The sequence below is a fragment of the Gallinula chloropus genome, assembly GCF_964237585.1.
Source record: "Gallinula chloropus genome assembly, chromosome: 16".
Classification (NCBI taxonomy): Eukaryota; Metazoa; Chordata; class Aves; order Gruiformes; family Rallidae; genus Gallinula; species Gallinula chloropus.
This window is the reverse complement of record NC_140101.1, coordinates 13,912,397-13,932,323: the sequence shown is the minus strand read 5'-3', so window position 1 is coordinate 13,932,323 and position 19,927 is coordinate 13,912,397. Positions and strand designations below refer to the sequence as shown.

Genomic DNA, 19,927 nt, shown 5'->3' with positions numbered 1-19,927 from the left:
GGCCATAGCCTAATTAGGAAAGGCAGGGGCTGCAGAGAGATGCTTGGCGCGTGTCCGGTGGCGGCTCTGCTCTCCGGCTCCCTCCCGGCTCTTTGTGATCTGGGATTACAATGGGAGAGCAGCTAACTATAGGGATGAGCTCAGCCAGGCCCACCAGCCGCCCACGCCCTGTGCTAGGCACGCTGGCCCCTGCGCTTGCCCAGGCAGGATTCACCCCAGCACAGTGCCACCGCCATCTCCAAGCCTCAAAGACTCCAAGACAACAAAGCAAGGCGTGCTGAAACTACCCAAGCAGGAGAAGGAGAGCCCAGATCCTGGCTGATCCCAGACAGCTGAAGGCCCTGGGGCCAGGGGCCGTTCAGTCTTGGTGGGTGCTGGCACCTCCTTGCCCTATCTGCAGCAGGCAGCTGACCCCCTGCAGCACCTCTGAGGAGACAGGCAGAGCTTGAGCTCGTAGCCGGAGGACACGGCCAGGATGGAGCTGGGTTTCGCTCCACAGATGTACCCCAGAGACAAGCACGTACACCCCCCAGGCCAGAGGGGATTGACTGTGCCACCTTCCCCAATCTGCCAACGCTTTGCTTTTCACTCCTGGCCTGAGGAGCGGGGCGGCTGGGCAGAGTCTCTGTTTAAGTGTTGCCTTGTTCTTTGCCTCATGTCCTTGATCTGTGTATTTCTGTTACTCTAAGCGGAGAATCTGGTGCTGGTAAGACTGTAAACACCAAGAGGGTCATTCAGTACTTTGCCATTGTCGCAGCCTTGGGCGACACACCGGGCAAGAAATTAGTAAGACCCTCTTTTGAAACAAGTTCTTGCTGTTTTCTTCCTTCCTTTATTTTTTTTTTCCCTTTCTTTTTTTCCCCCCTCCCCTTCCCCCTTTCTTCTTCTTTTTTTTTTTTCCTTTTATTTTTTTTCCCCCTTCCCCCAACTTTTTGCATTTGGAAGCGTGTTTCGGTCTGACCCACCCAGGGCTTGGCTTCTCCCTTGACTTTTGAACAAGCAAGGCTTGAAATTATTCTGCTCAAGGGGAAATGGATGCTTTTTTTTTTTTTACGTGGCTGTTCAATCTGCTCAGCCTGGAAGAGATGCATTAGATACCCTCTTTATCTTCTCTTCCTCCTTCAACACCCCACAGATCTTCTTAAGGAGCATTAAAAGAATGGAGTAAACCAGCCATTTCCCACCTTGTCTCTTTTAAGCCTTGCTTTTCAGCCTTTGCTCCTGTATTTTTTCCTCCTCTTGTTCATTTTGACCCTTTTCTACCTTGTGCTTTTCTTGCTCTTGTTTTGATTCTTGCATTTCTTTGGTGCTGGTTATTTTTGAGCTGCCCTTGCAATTGCTTATTTCTTCTTGATATGTGGAGGCTCCAGCCTGCTGTTCCCTTGTAGAAGCAACCTGGCTGCTTTAGGTGTCAGACAAGTGATACTCCAGAGTTACTGTCTTTACTCTTCTTTGGGTTTGGATTTAACTGTTCTTGCTTTTTCATGCGTTTCTTGATTTTCTTCAGCTAATCTACTTAACAACTTTTTGGCATCTCTTCTAAAGTTTAATCCTCCCTTTTTTGTGTTTTTTTTCCTCTTGGACTTTTTTGGCACTAAATGGTCATGCCCTGCTTTTCTGACCATGCTTCTTGCAGTTCTTGCCTGGCTTTTCTTGATTTCTAAAGACAATTTTCTTTCCTTTCTCTAGGCAGCTATTGCCACTAAAACTGGGGTAAGTGTTGTGGACTCCTGATCTTTAATGCTGAGGGCAGAGTTCTGCACCTCAGAGCTATGGCAAGGGGCGGGGGGGGTGTGTGAGGAATGCCCGTGTGGGGCCTCTGCCTTGGGTCTGGGAGCAAGGGCTGCCCCAGCACCCACGCAGGGTTTAGTTCTCTGCTTCCTATCTCCCACCTTCCCATAGTGTGGAGCTTTGGTGGTTCATCTCTCCATGACTTTCTCCCAACCCCCACTTCAAGGGATCATTATTACTCTTCTTACGTTTCTAAGCAGCACAGTGCTTGTCTGGGGGATGTCTGGGCTCCTCTGAAGGGGAGGTGAAGCCCCTCTCTGAGCTGCTGAAGCCCCCCAAGGCTTGATACCCAGTTGAGAGCGGTGGTGCTGAGGGGCAGGGCAAGATCCTCCCTGTCACGGGCAGCACTGCCTGCAGACCTGGGCTCTGGTGGTGCTCAGCCATTCCACTCTCTGCAAAGACCTGACCTGTCTCAGCCCACCACACTGCAGGCAGCCAATGTCCTTCTCTGGGCTTCATTTCTGAGGTGCTTGCTTAGCTCCAAGGGAAGAACTGAGTGCCTTCAGAAACCCAGCAGAGCTTCAACCCCTGGCAGACCCAGCACTGCAAGGGCTTGGCCCTTTCAGCCCTGCAGTCCTGTGTCCCTGTCCCTCTGTTTCTCTGCCTGGGCACTGAGGGACAGCCTTTAGCTGATGCACACTCTTGGCTGGGGGATGCTCACGAGCAGATGAGTCTTGGACCACTTGGGCAAACTTACCAAGCGTGAGGTAGCTGGGGGGCTGAATCTGCCCCAAGGCAGCCCCTGTTAAATCTCACAGGCTGAATGTAAAGATGGGAGATGAAAGGATATCCAAGTGACAGACTACAGACTGCTGGTAAAGCTGTGATCCACAGCTGCTCACAGCTTTGCCCTTCACACGCCAGGAGCTGCAGAGGTGGGGAGCAGCTGTGGGCCCAAGGTTGAAAAGACAGCATGGCTTTTGGTGGGCAGAGCCCAGAGCTGATGTTTCCCACCTAAGGAAAGCTCTGTGTGTGGACTGTAATGTGTCAGAGCATGGGCAAAAGCTCTCATAAAAGGAGCTGCAGGTACCTGTGCCAAAACTTCTCCTACTGTCGTCAAACTCCGCTGTCCTTTGTGTAGCTTGGCACAGATCTCTTGCTTCTCTCCTGGAATTCTTGCCCTGCTTTGCCTGCACTGGGTGGAGGCTGTCTCTTTCTCTTTGAGCTTTCTGCAGGAGGCATAAACAGAAAAACAAGGTTGGGGAAAGATTAGTCTCCTGGCTTGCTCAGGAGAGCTCCAGTGAGTTCAGCAGGTCACACCAGCGTCCCTGCCACGCTGTGACCCTGCTGTGTGTGTTGGTGGCGTAGGGGGTCATAGATCAAGCCTGGTTTCTGGACCTCTTGTGATTCCAACTGCCCAAGATTTTGGGTTGGTGAAGGAGGAAATTCCTGGTGGAGTCAAAGAGCCTGAACTGTTTCAGACTGTTGTGACAGTGCTTGGTCTGGGTGTGCGTATTGTAGCAAGCTAGGAAAGGGGCTAAGGACTGCTGCAAAGCCCAGATCTGCTGACCCCTGCACCAAGGCATTGCCCCATGAGACATGGAGATGCCTCTGGAGCAGCAGGCTCATGAGGACAGCTAAGGAGTGTGGCAGGCAGATGGTGAGAGCAGCCCCGCTCTGTTTCTCTGTGTTGTTGGTAACAGATGCCCTCCAGCTGGGTGGGAACTGACATATCCTCTGGTTGTGTTTTCCAGGGCACCCTTGAAGATCAAATCATCGAGGCTAACCCAGCTATGGAAGCTTTTGGCAATGCCAAAACCATAAGGAATGACAATTCCTCCCGTTTTGTGAGTGTTGTAGCCAGACAGAGCTGATGTGCTTGTGTAAGCTGGGGGCATCACCTGAGGGTTTGGCTTTGTATTGTGTGAGCCAAAGGCAGCCACTGGGAAGCTAGCTCTGCTTCCTCCTGGGATTGAATAGCTGGGGCCAAGCTGCTGCTCGTTCCATCAGTGCAGTAGATGGTGTGCTGGCCAGAATGAATTGTCCCAGTGTGGCAGCCTGTGGCTGCAGAGAAGCCCCTTACAGAGGCAGGAAGGGCCCCCCCAAAGTTGAGGGGAACAAAAAACACAGCCCAGAGTGCTGGAGCTGGGACAGACAAGAGTCTGTCCAGGGAGCAGCATCCTTTGGGGTAAGGCCAGCCTGGGTCTTCTGTGGGATGCAGAGCTCTTCAACCACAGGTTCCTTTGACGCCTGTTCTTGTGGGAAATGCTGCTCCTGGGTGAGGTTCCCCAGCACATCACAGAGCGGGAGGCTGTGAGCAGACTCAGCAAAAGTGCTCAGCTCTAAGAACAGGCCTGAGGACAGGGATTTACCTGCTGGGAGCAAAGCTTCTGCCTGCCTGGTGTTTAGAGCCTTAGATGATGCTGTCTGACCCTCCACACATTACAAACCAGAGAACTTTGCCCTGCACAAAGCCCAGGAACTTGCCTGGCATCAGCTGGCACGTAAGAAGTGGGAAATTACCACTGTCTCATAGTTTTCTGAGGTTTCTGGGAGCTGTTCAGAGTTGAACCTGTGCAGCCAAGCCCAGCACTTACCTCTGACACATGTTTTCAGGGCAAGTTCATCCGGATCCATTTCGGCCCCTCAGGGAAGCTGGCCTCTGCAGACATCGACATCTGTGAGTACACACGTGCCAGCTGTGGTGGGCAGGGACCTCATCTCACTCTGTGTGCTGGTGCTGGCTCAGCTTTGGGAAAGAACAAGTCTTCCTCTCATCTCCCTGCCCTATTTACTTCTAGATCTTCTGGAAAAATCAAGAGTGATTTTCCAGCAACCCAAAGAGCGAAGCTACCACATCTACTACCAGATCCTCTCTGGGAAGAAACCAGAGCTGCAAGGTAAGGCAGCCAAAGCCTTTACAGCATGGTGGCTTGATAATAACCACTGAGATCTCTGTTGTCAGCTTTGGGAATGAGCAAACCCAGCTCACCATGCAGGTACTGCCCTCAAATGCTTCACTAGCTGTGCAGGATCACAGGATTGGAGGATAATTCAGGGTGGAAGGGATTGCAAGAGGTCGTCTAGTCCAGCCTCCTTTATCCTCAGAGACTGAGAAGCCAGACTAAAGGCTTTCTGCTGCTGTCTAGGAGCAGACAAGTGGTTGCTCAAGGTCTGTCTGCAGGCTGAAGGCACTTTGCAAAGCTGCCTGGCATAGAGTTCATGTGGGGTGGCAGGTACAGCACTGACCTCAGCAGGTGCTGAGGTGTACCCCCATTCTGGGGTATGGGGAAGTGTTTTACAGCCCACTCCGAGCTCCTTCAGCCAGCCTAATGAGATGACCTGTTTCAGGTGAGCTTGAAAAGCAGGCTCACCCAGCAGCAGCCCATGTCTTAGATGTGTTCCCCAGGACAGCCCCAGCTGACCCGAATTTGCACTGGGACAGTCCTGTGCTCTGAGCAGCCCTGCCCTCCAGGTGCCAGGTTACATGGAGGGCACAGGAAACCTTTCCATGCTGCAGAAAGATGGCTGGCACAGGCCCTGGGGTGGTCAGCCTCTTGGCTGCAGGCTCTTGAGCTTATTGCTGGCTTGAGAACAATACCTTATTAGGCAGGTCTGGAGAGCTGTGCAGAGCAGTAATCTTATCTGGTGGTCACAAGGACATGGATGGCCACTTCTAAATCAGTCTGCAGCCAAGCCATATCCCAAGATAGCAAGCAGAAGGCACATCACAGAGGAGATGGACCCACATGTGGGCCTGTCTGGGCTTACAGAGACAGTCCTGCTAGCTAGTGTCCTCCAGCTGAGACCAGTGAAGACCTCTTCATCTGTGTCCAGGGTTGTCCTGCTGCCCCAGCTCTGTCTCTGTCATACTGGCCTCACCCTTTGTGTGTCTTCCCCCAACAGATATGCTGCTGCTCTCCCTCAACCCCTACGACTACCACTTCTGCTCTCAGGGTGTAACAACTGTGGACAACCTGGATGATGGCGAGGAACTCATGGCAACAGACGTACGTGTAGCTCTGTCACACTGCACAGCCCGGGGCAGGGGCCTGGGGAAGGGCACAACCTTCTGAGCAGACATGGGGGTGTGTCCCAGCTTCCCTGTGCCCCTCTCTAAATTAGCTGTGAGCTCCCTCTGGTTTATTGGTAGTAGCTCTGCATGTGATGTGAGCCTACAAGGAAGGGCAGAGTGACTCTGATCTCCATCAACAGCTTCCTCCAGGCAGAGAAGGGAGGGTATGCATTGGGATGCAGCTTCCCTGCACTAGCAACAGTCTGTAGCACATGTGCACTCCCCTTGGCTCCCATGAGAAGTTGAGACCTTGGCTCAGGAAAGCTCCTTCTTGAGGATGCTAAGCCAGTGTGTGACGCTAAGCCTTCAGATAGATCTTGTGGGATCTGGACTGACATTCAAAAACCCATGGACAGGTATTCCTTGGCTAAGGTGCCCACAGGATAGACCACCCTGCCCAGAGCCCCAGGATAGGGAGAGTGCCTTAGGAGACTGTAGGAGGACCAATGCTCACCTCAGAGTGGTGATTTTGTTCTGTCTGCACTGCTTTGTCTCTCCTCAGCATGCCATGGACATCTTGGGCTTCAGCAACGACGAGAAGTACGGCTCCTATAAAATAGTGGGCGCTATCATGCACTTTGGCAACATGAAGTTCAAGCAGAAGCAGCGAGAAGAGCAGGCAGAGGCTGACGGCACTGAGAGTGAGTTTGGCTCCACGCTGCCAGGTGCTCCAAGGGCACACTGTGGTAACTTCCATGGCCTGGTCTGTGGAAGTCAGTGACCATGATCCCCAGCAACCACGCTGTCTTAAGGACCCACTTTAGGTGCACAAAGGGGCTTGTCCTTGAGTGGGAATATTTAGGGCAGCCTTCCTTACAAGCACGAGGTGATCTCATCCCCATCAGGCTTGCCTCGGCGGCATCGCAGGCTGTCACACCCTGGCTGTGCTTTGCCTTGTTCAGTGTTCTCCTGCCCTTCATTACTTCTCTTGTCCTTCCTTAGACAGCACTCCAGAGCTGGTTGTCCACAGAACACAAGCCAGGCCATGATCAGGGCTGACAGGACCTGCACAAGTCGCAGCCTGGAGAGCAGTTAGAGTAGGATACAGCCAGTGTCCAAACTTCTCCTTGTCTGTTGCCTTGGAAAAGCCAGTGCAAATCATAGATCTCAGAGAATCATCAGGCTGCAGAGCAAACCCCAAGTGCAAATCATAGATCTCGGAGAATCATCAGGCTGCAGAGCAAACCCCAAAATTCACAACAGTCAGACCTCAGATCTATTGCTTTTGCACTGCTGTGTGTTGCCTGGGCCCCAGGCACAGTGGAGCTATCTTCAAGGAGAGGGTGGCTTTCTAGCCTGTGGAAGGATAGGGAGGGAGGAGCCCTCTCACTTCCCTGGAAGGCTTTAAGCAGTTACTACACATCAGCTGAGGCAGGGACCCAGCATAAATGACTACCTGGCTCAGACCTTGTAACTCTAACATTCATGAAGGAAGAGTTCTGCTTGCCTGAGGAACATCAACACAGGATTCAGCTGCTAGGTGGTAATTAAAGAAGGTTTTGATCTAGCAGCGATTTTCCTACAGAGGGGATTTTCAGGCTACAACCTGCTATTGGGAATCTGTGGAAGATAAGCAGGAAAATCACCTGTCTTCTGCTCAGTTCAGATTCATTGCATGGGAATCCAAGCTTCCACTGGAAAATGCAGAGATCCCCAGATCAAGAAGACTCAGAAATCTGATAGGCACCTGATAAGGTGCAGCAGTTCTGCTGCAGTCATCTCCTCCAAACAGTAACTTCTCAGGCAGGAGGTTCAGACTTTGAAAGCATCATACAGTATCCAAGGTGGAAAATCACACTAGACACTGCAGGAGATGCTCAGGCAGGTGGGAAAAAAAAAAGTATAGGTAGCACCAGGCAGAAGAAGGGCTGGAAATTTATATATTTTTTAGATTTCCTTCTTTGTTGGCTTCTCATGCCTTTGTACTGGTTTACAGGTGCTGACAAAGCTGCCTACCTCATGGGAATCAGCTCAGCTGACCTCATCAAGGGCTTGCTCCACCCTCGTGTGAAAGTGGGCAATGAATACGTGACCAAAGGTCAGAACGTGGAGCAGGTGAGTGTGTGGGACACGGGCTCCCTGCTCACGTTGGTGACTCCTGCAGGCAGGCTCACTGTGCAATGTTCTCTGTGCTGGGTGGCTGGTTCACTCTCTTGGGTTTAGAAGGAGTCTCCAGAGCAGCATGAGAAGGTGTACTCACAGTTACTGGCTCTTAGCAGCTGGCAGATAACTTTGGATTTAACTGAGGCTGGAGGGTCAATGCTGTATGTTTGAAATGTGGTTGGATCACAGCCAGAAGAGGTCCAGTTTTTAGGGATCTTCTTCAGAGGCTGCAACACTCCCATGAAGAATTCACCTTTAGAAAGTAGAAAACTCATCTAAATACTCATCTAAAATGCATCAAAACTGATCCTGTGGGAGACTCAAATGCACCAAAAATGTATCTTGTCAGAGTCCAGCCACCTCCCAGTTGGGAACCCAAACCTGGCCTCAGTAGTGGAAGCCAGTCCTCCAGTGAAATTCAAGAGGCCCTTAGGAGCTGGTGTCTTACCCAGAGCAAGCTGTAAGCCCTTGCCATGCACAAGGCTTCTGAAAGTATTGCTTGAGAGTGAACCTGTATCATAAAACCTTGAAGGCTAAGACTGAGCCAGGGACACAAGAACACACTTGTGAGCATATAAAAAGTAACCCTGGAGTTTTTGTATGCTCACATACTGCATTCCCTGCATTTGTCTGTTGTCTGTGTGTCAGAGGAGCTCTCTTCTTCAGCCTTTAGCTCCCATAAGAGCAGGGAGAAGCCCAAGTGCTCACGACCTGCTCTGTGATTTGCTTTGGCAGGTTGTTTATGCTGTGGGAGCCCTGGCTAAAGCCACCTACGACCGCATGTTCAAGTGGCTGGTGACTCGGATCAACAAGACCCTGGACACCAAGCTGGCCAGACAGTTCTTCATCGGAGTACTGGACATTGCAGGCTTCGAGATCTTTGATGTGAGTTCTGTAGGCCCCCTGTGATGTGTTTTGGGGGAATGTTGTAGCTAGGCAGCTCAGTCTCCTCCAAGAAACTGCTGGCCTTAAGAAGAAAAAGAGCTCTGTCTGAATTAATTTACCTGGAGCAACCAGGCAGCTCACAAGGGCTGTTCTGACATTCCTGTGGGTATGTCTCCAGCGATCCCTGGCTACCTGCTCTGGTAGGAATCCAGCTGAGGCTAGCAGAGATCACTGTTCACACCCAAAGCAGGAGAGTGAATCCCTTCACAGCCACAGCTCCTCCTTCTAACACAGGTTTGGGTTGTTCTTGCAGTTCAACAGCTTTGAGCAGCTGTGCATCAACTTCACCAATGAGAAGCTGCAACAGTTCTTCAACCACCACATGTTTGTCCTGGAGCAAGAAGAATACAAGAAGGAAGGCATCGAGTGGGTCTTCATTGACTTTGGCCTCGACCTGCAGGCTTGCATCGACCTGATTGAGAAGGTAAAGGGCAAGTCAGGGCACATGGTACTTCTGATAGGCAGCTTGCTTGCAAAGACTGGAACAGTGAGAGGTGCTCTGTAACCAGAGGTGAAATTATTCTCTCCCCAGTCAGTGTCAGTGCCCAACTTGGATTTCCCCACACTTAAAACTCAGCCTCCAGCTCACTGAGTCTTTTTTAACACAAGTTTTGACTTTATGAAACCACGGAAGTTCTCTTCCTACCCACCCAGTGAGCCACAAAACCTGGTAATCCCTGCCCCCTTTTTCTTACCCACTTGCTGACCCTCAGTGACTCACTTGAGTACTTGCTGATTCAGAGTAGCTTACATAAAAGATTACCAACATTGCATGGAGGAAACTCACCTTTTTGGGCAGGGGTAGAAAGGAGCAAACCTGTCTAGGTACTGGGGAGGATCTTCCCTTCCCAAAATTGTGAAGGACCAGGGATAGCCTCATGTTTTGCAGGCCTGGCAGGTCCTACCCTGACTGGCTGGAGGTCAGATGCAGCCTGGAATACACCAGTGATAGCTTGCCCAGTGGTCAATATCTTGCACTGTCTGCCTGAATGAGGATGAGGCCTCCCCAGTGACACCTTGCCTCCCCTTGCTCACTGGCACAGTCCCCATTCTGAAATGGGATATGGCAACACTGAGCTCAGACCTCTTCATACCACATTCTCCCCGCAGCCACTGGGAATCCTGTCCATCCTCGAAGAGGAGTGCATGTTTCCAAAAGCCTCTGACATGTCATTCAAAGCCAAGCTGTATGACAACCACATTGGGAAGTCCCCCAACTTCCAGAAGCCCCGGCCAGATAAAAAGCGGAAGTACGAGGCCCACTTCGAGCTGGTGCACTACGCTGGTGTGGTACGTCCCCTGTCAGCTCCTCCACAGCATCCACACCTTCCCCCTCACAGGGCTGTCCTTACCTTTACCCCTTTCCTCTGGCAACAGGTGCCATACAACATCATTGGGTGGCTGGACAAGAACAAGGACCCCCTGAATGAAACAGTGGTGTCTGTTTTCCAAAAATCCCAAAACAAGCTCCTGGCTTCCCTCTATGAGAACTACGTGGGCTCTAGTTCAGGTGAGGAACAACCTCATCCCTCTTTTGGTCTCTCACTCCCTTTGCAGTAAAGCCTCCTCACTCCCATGCCCAGCTGTTGGTGCAGCATTCCTGTACCGAGCAGCCTGGACAGAGAGAATGCATACACTGACCCCTAAAGACCTCTCTGACCAGGGTATGTGGGTACTCTGGATGTGCAATCCTCACCTAGGGACTGTAGGTGGGTGTTAGGACCCAGCTGAGCTTTTGGGGTGCTGTAGAGCTGTGTGGGTGGCCCTATGATGGGGTCTGCTGTTACTGAGAGCTGAGGAGCAACACCCAGAGTTGGAGGCTGTAGGAGATGCTTTTGGTGGTGTGCAGCTTAGCTCTGCAGCAAGGCACTACCCTCTCTGCTTTACAGAGAGCAGGGTCTCTGGGTGTTTCAGGGGTGTTTGGGGGTGCTCCTGAGCCCTCCGAGGTGAGAATATGCTTTGCTGATGTAATTAATCAATATTTCAACCCAACAGAGGAACCTCACAAGCCAGGGACCAAGGAGAAACGTAAAAAGGCGGCTTCTTTCCAAACAGTGTCGCAGCTGCACAAGGTAAGAGCCAGCCCCTCATCCAAGGCCATGAGGGGAGGATGCTCAGAGTGTCCCAGGATCAGGCCCACTTCCCTGCCAGGGCTCTGGGGTATCTTGCACATGAAGGACCATCAGGGCTCCTGAAGGACCACTAGCCAAAAGCTCCTAACAGCCTCTTGTCCCTGGGCAGGTGGCCTGTGCCTGGCAGAGTCCCATCCCTGTCCCCGTGCTGCTAGGGAAGGACAGGAGGCCCCAGGCCTGGGAGAGCGCTGTCTCCCTTTGAGACGGGCCTTGTGCTGTTGCTGCCCGCGTGATGCTTGTGCTGCTCGCGGCTCCTGCGCCTCTGAGAGAGCGGCAGTTAAGACTTGTAGTGATGTTTAGCTGATGTATTACATGAACATCACTTTAAGTCTGTGCTACTTCTCTCCTCATTCTTGCCGGCGGGAAGGACAGCCTTTGGGCAGAAGAAAATGGAGGAGGATCTTACAGGTCTTTGAGCTGGCAGGTCTCTGCTCTCCTGTCCAGGGAGGTGACCTGAGCTATTTTACAGCTCAGGATAACAAGCACTCCCGTTCCCCATCCTCACCACAGGAGTTATTTGACACCTGCAGAGCTTAAGCAACTGGAAAACAGCAGAGAGGGGTGTGTGAGCCCAAAGCTGTGTCCTGCCCTGACAGCTTTGTGATGACAGGGTGCTCAAAGAGGGCAACGCTTGTGTCAGAGCCCCCGTTCAGGGAGATGTGTGACTTGCTGCCTCCTGGACAAGTCACCGGCCTTGGGGAAACCTGTCTGTGGCAAGAAGTTGCCCCATGATGATGTGGAGCTGTGGGAAGGCATTCCCTTCCCCAGGCTGGTTCTGGACAGGCTGAGCCTGTACAAGGAGGAGAAAGCAGCCTGGAAAGATCAAGGGTGCAGATTCCTTTCCCACAAGAACAGGCAAGGCCATGTCTTGGTTTGAGCCCTGCCTTGTAGAGAAAAGGAGGCCCAGGCTGGATCAGCAGGGCTCTCTGTCTCGGCCGAAGGGCCTGGTCAGCACTGTGGAGGTGCAGGGAAAACCTGATGACATGAGGATTGCAGCCAATGTGGATGCCAGCACTGGATTTACAGGGTGCTGACTGCAAGGCTGGGGGGCAACAGCAGAGCTACGTGCTAGGGATATGCTCAGTCCTGTGTTCCTGGCCCTCCCCAGCAGCAGAACTTTCTTTACCTGGGAGCACCTGGCTAGTAAAACTTGCAGGTGCCATTTGGCCCCATCCCCTTGGCCTTTGGTCCCAGCCTGGCAGAAGGCAGAGGTCCTGCTGGAGGGCTGGGGCTGTCCTGCTGCAGGGCTGGGGCTGTCCTGCTGGAGGGACAGCACAGAGAGCAACCAAGCAGGAGGCAATTCCTCCTCTCCTGTGAGGAGTGCTAAGGGGCTTGCAGGGTCTGCTCTCTCCCTGCCTGTGGAGGGGAGGGGCTGGAGAGGAGTGCTGCAGGGGAGCAGAGCTATCCCCTCACGCCTCATCCCCCATGTCTGCCCTACAGGAGAACCTGAACAAGCTGATGACCAACCTGCGCTCCACTCAGCCCCACTTCGTCCGCTGCATCATCCCCAATGAGACAAAGACCCCAGGTAAGCCTGGCCTGAGACAGCACCCTGGCAGCTCCCTTGGGTGACATCCACTTGTGGGAGCTGGGAGAGACTCTTGCACACATCTTCTCACAGCCCTCCCCTTGCAGCAGTTCTGTTGTCTCGGAGACCTGGCCCCATCTCAGGGTGGGAACCCGTGACCCATGTCAGGCTCATCCACTGGGAAGAATGAGTTTACCAGGCTCCCATTCTGGCTGTGTGTTGATGGTGGGGGTGCCTTGCTCTTGTGTAGAACAGCAGGCATGGATGAGTCCTTCAGGCTGATTTCCACCATCAGAGGCCCAGGCTGCAGCACTGCTGCTCAGCACAGGCCTATAGGCCAATGTGACACCAGTTTAACAATGTTCAAACCCACGGGCTGTTTCTAGAGTTCAGACCTGTATTGCAGTTGTATTTCTCCTGTCCTTCTGGGCTCAGTGTCTGCTCTGTCATTGTTCCTGCCCATAGGAGCCATGGATGCCTTCCTGGTGCTGCACCAGCTGCGGTGTAACGGTGTGCTTGAAGGTATCCGCATCTGCCGAAAGGGATTCCCCAACAGGATCCTCTATGCAGACTTCAAGCAGCGGTAACTCCAACCTCCTTCCTTCCCCAGAACCCCCCACCCCATGTTCTGAGGGAAGTCTGACTTCCCCTGGTGCTGACCTGCTCCCCAGCTTGAGCAGGGCTCATCTGAACCACCACAAGTATGGCCAGTGCATGTAGCATTTGGGATACTGCTGCTGGCTCTGTGGTGCCAGGCACAGACATTATGGTGCCAGACGTGGTAGGACAGCAAGGCTGGGGATGTTTGAGATGCTCAGTGCAAGGCTGGTGCAGGCAAATGGTGCTGAGGCTTAGATCCTCCAATCCTGGCTCCAGTTTCCCTTGGGATCCCTACTGTTCCTCATCCACCCTGCTTGGCCTGGGTTTGACCAGGCATGGTGAGGGTGGTGGCCTCCTCCTGCACAGTCATCTTTGTGTTCAGGGATGAAGATATTGCAGGGTTGGTGTCTGCTCTGCAGAAAAGCCCATACTGCACCCTGGAGCTCCAGCCTGTGCTGCAGTGATGTGCTTCCAGGGATAACTGGCATGACTGGTGTGCAAGGATGATGATGGAGCCATCAGCTCCGCGCTGGGGTTCTCTTACATGTCCTCCCTCTGCTTTGTGCCTGCAGCTACCGTATCCTGAATCCAGCAGCCATTCCAGATGACAAGTTTGTGGACAGCAGAAAGGCCACAGAGAAGCTGCTGAGCTCCCTGGAACTGGACCACTCCCAGTACAAGTTTGGTCATACCAAGGTGAGACCAGGCAGCTGGTCCCTGGGATGGAGACACTGCCCCTCTTGTTTCTCTGCAGCCAGTCTGCTCTCCATGCCCAGCTTGCTCTTTGCCTGGCCACAACCTGTTGTTTGCCCCAAGCTTTCTGTCCTCTCTGCTGCTGACTCTGCTCTCACTCTCTTGCCTGCAGGTGTTTTTCAAGGCTGGTTTGCTGGGCTTACTGGAAGAGATGCGAGATGAGCGCCTGGCCAAGATCCTGACCATGCTGCAGGCTAGAATCCGTGGACACCTCATGCGCATTGAGTATCAGAAGATCATCAGCAGGAGGTAAAGTTGTGGGGGTGGAAGGGGCAGAACTCCATGTCCATGCTCCTTCTGCACATTTCATGGGTTTGACCTGTGGGGCTTCCCTGTGGCTGGCAGTGGTTGGGTACAGCCCTGTCCCAAAGGGATGGAGGCAGCCCTGTAAGAGGTCTGGCATGGGCTTGGTAGGGAGGGTCAGTGTAGCTAGGTGAGGAGAGCCTGTGGTTTCCACTGGAAGATTCAGAGGGATGTGGAGTGAAGAGACCTGAAAGCCAGACCACCCCACCCATCTCACCGGGGCCATTACTGCCTGCAGACAATGTGCCACTCATTCAGCATCCTGCCCTCTGTCCAGCTGATGGAGAATAGAGCCATGTCCAGGCCTGCAAGAGGACAGGATGTGAGGAATCTACACTCATGATGATGCTGTGCTTGTGTCCCTCCAGGGAAGCCCTCTATACCATCCAGTGGAACATCCGGGCCTTCAATGCTGTCAAGAACTGGTCCTGGATGAAGCTGTTCTTCAAGATCAAGCCTCTACTCAAGTCTGCTCAGACTGAGAAGGAAATGTCCAACCTGAAGGAGGAGTTCCAGAAGCTGAAGGAGGCTCTGGAGAAGTCTGAAGCTAAGAGGAAGGAGCTGGAAGAGAAGCAGGTCTCCATGATCCAGGAGAAGAACGACCTGGCTCTCCAGCTGCAAGCAGTGAGTGCCTCACCCTCTGGCAGTGTAAAGATAGTGCAGGGTCCATGGGTCAGAGAAGGACCAGAGCATCCTAGATGCCTCCTTCAGTGTCTTGCAGTTCTGAGACCCCTTTCATTGCCAAAATCTGTTTGAAATGTAACATGAGTCTTGGTGTAAACCTGAAGCAATGTCTCAGACTTTCCACCTCAGGGCTGCCTTGGGGATTCATGTTCCCCTGGCTCTGGAAAGAGTGATGTCCTCACAAGGGATGGCAATGTTTGCTCACCAAATTGTGGCTTATCTGTGCTGTTTCTATGTCAGGAGGTGTCAGTCCAGAGTTTCCTTCTGGAAAGAGTTAGTTGCTGTTAGTTCTTTGGCCATGGTTAGTGGTTGTCCCACAGATCTTGAAAATGGGCAATGCCTGGGGCTGGGTTTTTTGGTACACCTGAGCACCTTGGGCTTGCTCTGACCCTTCCACAAGGAAAGCTTCAGCTCTGGGCCAGGCCAGCATGGCTGAGCCCCTGCTGGTATGCTCTTGGGGCAGTGGATGAGCGCTGGCTCTCCTGTGCCTGTCCCAGGAGCAAGACAACCTGGCAGATGCAGAGGAACGCTGTGACCTGCTGATCAAGTCCAAGATCCAGCTGGAAGCCAAGGTGAAGGAGCTGACAGAGCGACTGGAGGATGAGGAGGAGATGAATTCAGACCTCACTGCCAAGAAACGCAAGCTGGAGGATGAGTGTGCAGAGCTGAAGAAGGACATTGATGACCTGGAGATCACGCTGGCCAAGGTGGAGAAGGAGAAGCATGCCACAGAGAACAAGGTAACTCACCCTCCTTGCAGGCTGCAGCCTCATTGCCCTGGGGCCTCAGTGCTTGTGGGGGCACTGTGAGGGACAAAGCTGCTGGGGTGTGGGAGCTGGGGCAGCACAGAATGCCAAGAGGTGTGGGAGAGGGGAAACCCCTCTGGTGCCCCAGTGCAAGTGACTGGGGGCACTGAGAAGCCATCTGGTGGGACCTGCCTGGCCATGGGGTGAGGGGCTGTCTGTCTGCTGCTGCTGTGTTGCCAAGCTGCTGTTGATCATGGGCTCTGGCCTTTCATGGGTCAAGCTGCCGTACTGGGGGAGCTTTGCACTCCCCCCTCTCTGAGAAGGTGCACTCAATTTCTGACCTCACCCATCTAGGTTAAAAACCTGATTGAAGAGATGGCTGCTCTGGATGAGATCATTGCCAAGCTGACCAAAGAGAAGAAAGCACTGCAAGAGGCACACCAGCAGGCCCTGGATGACCTGCAGGCTGAGGAAGACAAGGTCAACACACTGACCAAAGCCAAAGTCAAACTGGAGCAGCAAGTGGATGATGTGAGTCATAGACCAGTGACTGTGAAGAGAGAGATTTGAGCTGCACCTCCAGGAGAGCCCAAAGTCTGTCCCTTGGTGGGGTCTGGAGGGTGGGATTGTTATCAGATCCCTATTTAATAAGGGCAGTTGATAAATAACCTCATTAACAAGTTGCCCCTGAACCAAAAGGTGGTCTGTCATGGAGAGCAGTCCTGGGCTGAGGGAATGGGACTGGAGACCAATAGAAAACAGCTCTGGCTCTCAGGGATGGGTGAAGTTCCAGGAGGTTGGGGCTACAGAGGGTCCTTCCCCTCCCTACCCTGTCTCCCTTCATTCTTCAGCTGGAAAGCTCCCTTGAACAAGAAAAGAAAGTCCGCATGGACCTGGAAAGAGCAAAAAGGAAGCTTGAAGGAGACCTGAAGTTGACCCAAGAGTCTGTAATGGATCTGGAGAATGACAAACAGCAGCTGGAAGAGAAGCTCAAAAAGTGAGCATGTGACATGTGCCTGGGCTGCGTGTTTCCTCTGCCAGGCCACCCCCACCTCTGAGCTGGAGGTGTGGTGGCCTCTGCGGGGATGTGGCTTTGAGTGCTGCTGGTGTGATCAGCCTGGGCAAAATGGGGGTTTGGTTTTCTCTGTGTGGAGATGCTGAGGTGCTCCTCAGCTGCACAGACAATAGATCAGGGCACTGTAGAGCTCCCTGTGTTCATGGGGTTGGAGAGGAGAGACTTGCCTGGCAGGATCCTAATGTGGAGCTGGGGCCTCAGCTACACATACAGGTTTCATCACTCACGTCCCGTTCGTGTTGGGAACTGGAGAATAACACCTAGGGGAAAACCTCAGAGCCAGTTTGGCCATTCCAGCCCTCCCTCAGAGCAGTCCACACGCTGCTTCTTACCCCTTTCCTGTGGGGGTCTGTTTGTCCTCTGGACCTGTGTGGTACAGCACAGAGAACATCCTTCTTCTGGCTTCAGAGACCAGAGGGACTTAGCAGGACAGTGTTGTCTGACCAAGGTGCTGCCTTCCCTCTGTACAGGAAGGACTTTGAAATGAGTCAGCTAAATTCAAGGATTGAAGATGGGCAAGTGACTGAGGCCCAGCTGCAGAAGAAGATCAAGGAGCTCCAGGTATGGTGGGAATAACTGTTTTCACAGCCCAGGAGTCCTAAATTCCCATCAGATGCCATGTGCTGGGGAATCTGCATGGGCCAGTCCCTCTCTGAGCACAGGGGCATCTTCTGGGCAGAAAAGTGTTTGAGGAAATCTTGCATCACTAGCAGAAGCAAAGCCCTCTGCCAAGGCGTGGTGCTGAGCATTAAAGGGTGAACTATTGAGGGGAATACTAGCAACAGCAGGAGGAACAGTGTCTGGGATGTAGTTAGTTCTTTGTCCAGACTTAAATCCAGTCCTCAAACCCTGAAGACCCAAATCTAGTATGTTGGGCTTTGTCCTATCTGAGATAGGGCCCCAGCTTCACAGAATGACAGACTCACCTGGTTAGAAAAGACCTTTAAGATCATCAAGTCCAACTGTTCCTGTCCTGTGCTAAACCACATCCCTGAGCACCTCATCTACCCTTTTTTTAAACACACCCAGGGAAGGTGACTCAGCCCCCTCCCTGGGCAGCCTGTGCCACAGCCCCACAACTCTTTCAGGGAAGAACTTTTCCCTCCCATCTGATCTGACCCTGCCCTGGCACAGCTTGAGCCCATTTCCCCTTGTCCCATCTCCTGTCCCCTGACTGAAGAGACCATCGCCCACCTCTCTGCACCCTCCTGTCAGGTCAGTGTAGGTGGTGATAAGGTCTCCCCTCAGCCTCCTCTTCTCCAGGCTGAACACCCCCAGTTCCCTCAGCTGCTCCTCATAGGATTTGCCCTCCAGCCCCTTCTCCAGCCTGGTTACCCTTCTCTGGAAGGGGACCTTCTGGAGGGCTCGAGGACCTCAATGTCCTTCTTATGGTGAGGAGTCCAGAACTGGACACAGAGCTTCAGGCTGTTTGCATGGAGGTCTCACTAAAAACAAGCTGGAATCAACCTGGCTCCTGATGGCAGGGTGTAGAGGAGAGCAGGAGCTCTGCAGCTGCCAAGGCACACATGGCATGCCTGCCCCCCAGAATCCCAGCCCAGCCCAAACACTTGCTCCAGACGGGTGGCTTGTTGCTCCCCAGCATCAGAGGAGACACCCTGCTCCATTGTGGAGAGCAAAGATGCTGGAGCTTGGAGCATCTGCACTTCTGTCTCTGCCAGGCCCGCATCGAGGAGCTGGAGGAGGAGCTGGAGGCGGAGCGCGCCGCCAGAGCCAAGGTGGAGAAGCAGCGGGCAGAGGTGTCGCGGGAGCTGGAGGAGCTGAGCGAGAGGCTGGAGGAGGCCGGTGGGGCCACGGCCACACAGCTGGAGATGAACAAGAAGCGGGAAGCGGAGTTCCTCAAGCTGCGGCGGGACCTGGAGGAGGCCACCCTGCAGCACGAGTCCACGGCGGCCGCCCTGCGCAAGAAGCACGCGGACAGCGTGGCGGAGCTCAGCGAGCAGATCGACAACCTGCAGCGCGTCAAGCAGAAGCTGGAGAAGGAGAAGAGCGAGATGAAGATGGAGGTGGACGACCTGTCCTCCAACATAGAGTACCTCACCAAGAACAAGGTGGGCGCTGGTTCCCTTACAGGGTGGGCTCATCTCAGCTGTGAACATCGGCGCAGTCCACACAGCCATCTCCTAGATGTTGTCCTAGATAGCTCCTCTCCATGGCCAAGCCCCTCTTTTTTGCTATGGTAGTGCTTGTGGGAGGCTCTGCTTGTCCTAGTCAAGCCTGGAGGATGTGGGAAGACATTTCTGAGTGGACTGGCTGCAGAGAGCCGCCGCTCGCTTCGCAGCGGCACAAGGGCTCTGCTGGGCTCCTGCTCTCTGCCTTGTGCACACATGGGATCAGCTGAGCAGGGCAGTGAGGTCCCGTGGTGCTGCAGTCACTGAGCCCCTCCTGGGGTTAGAGGTGCTCCCCAGGCAGAGCTGGGTCTCACGTGGGCTTTGCTTGGTGCCCGCAGGCCAGTGCTGAGAAGCTCTGCCGCACCTATGAGGACCAACTGAACGAAGCCAAGTCCAAGGTGGACGAGCTGCAGCGGCAGCTGAACGACGTGAGCACGCAGAGGGGCAGGCTGCAGACAGAGAATGGTAGGTGGGGGCAGCTGCTGGGGACACGTGGCTGTCCTGGGGCTGGTCTTGTGCTAGAGCATCTGAGTGGGGGAGCCATGGTTCAGCCAGCCAGACTGTCCTGCTGCTCCTGTGGTGGGGAAAAGCCCAAATAACCCAGCAGGGTCTCCATCTGGAGGGGAGTGGGCAGTCAGGCCTTGCAGAAGTGCTGTATGGCTTGGCAAGGAAGAGGACCTCTGTGGTGATGCTAGTTGTGCTGGGGGAGGTGCTGTGACCTAAGGCATCAGGAGGAGGGGTTCCTAGCTGGCCCGCTTTGGCTTTAGCTGCTGCTCGGCCCATGGGCCCCAGCTTGGGGATGCAGCTGGGATTGCTGGAGGTCTCCATGCAGCTGAAGGACACAGGCACTGGGGGGTGCAGGCTAATGCAAATTGCAGCCCTTCAGCCCCAAAGTTATGGCTCTCTTTGAACCCAGGGGAGCTTAGTCGGCTGCTGGAGGAGAAGGAGTCCTTCATCAACCAGCTGAGCCGTGGCAAGACCTCATTCACACAGAACATTGAGGAACTCAAGAGGCAGCTGGAGGAAGAGACCAAGGTGAGGCTTCTACGGCATGGCTGATCTCCAAGTGACACAGGTCTCGGGGAATGAGACACTGTGGCCCAGCTTCTTGGACTGGGGAGGG

The 19,927-nt window shown here is 53.6% G+C and overlaps 1 protein-coding gene across 1 annotated transcript in view; it reads left to right on the top strand.

The window, feature by feature from the left end:
- The window catches only part of MYH7B (myosin heavy chain 7B), a gene marked incomplete at its 5' end in the record, with an annotated part of 28,211 nt that overhangs the window by 3,759 nt on the left and 4,525 nt on the right, over positions 1-19,927 (top strand). Inside the window, 25 exons of the mRNA XM_084271766.1 lie at positions 690-786; positions 1,690-1,713; positions 3,486-3,578; positions 4,348-4,411; positions 4,533-4,631; positions 5,638-5,741; positions 6,309-6,447; positions 7,743-7,861; positions 8,645-8,794; positions 9,108-9,278; positions 9,965-10,144; positions 10,232-10,364; positions 10,850-10,926; positions 12,427-12,514; positions 12,980-13,097; positions 13,687-13,810; positions 13,980-14,116; positions 14,539-14,794; positions 15,352-15,594; positions 15,955-16,131; positions 16,452-16,597; positions 17,146-17,236; positions 18,355-18,744; positions 19,143-19,269; positions 19,721-19,839. Coding sequence (XP_084127892.1) covers positions 690-786; positions 1,690-1,713; positions 3,486-3,578; positions 4,348-4,411; positions 4,533-4,631; positions 5,638-5,741; positions 6,309-6,447; positions 7,743-7,861; positions 8,645-8,794; positions 9,108-9,278; positions 9,965-10,144; positions 10,232-10,364; positions 10,850-10,926; positions 12,427-12,514; positions 12,980-13,097; positions 13,687-13,810; positions 13,980-14,116; positions 14,539-14,794; positions 15,352-15,594; positions 15,955-16,131; positions 16,452-16,597; positions 17,146-17,236; positions 18,355-18,744; positions 19,143-19,269; positions 19,721-19,839 — 3,466 coding nt within the window. The remainder of the gene's footprint in view (positions 1-689; positions 787-1,689; positions 1,714-3,485; positions 3,579-4,347; positions 4,412-4,532; positions 4,632-5,637; positions 5,742-6,308; positions 6,448-7,742; positions 7,862-8,644; positions 8,795-9,107; positions 9,279-9,964; positions 10,145-10,231; positions 10,365-10,849; positions 10,927-12,426; positions 12,515-12,979; positions 13,098-13,686; positions 13,811-13,979; positions 14,117-14,538; positions 14,795-15,351; positions 15,595-15,954; positions 16,132-16,451; positions 16,598-17,145; positions 17,237-18,354; positions 18,745-19,142; positions 19,270-19,720; positions 19,840-19,927) is intronic.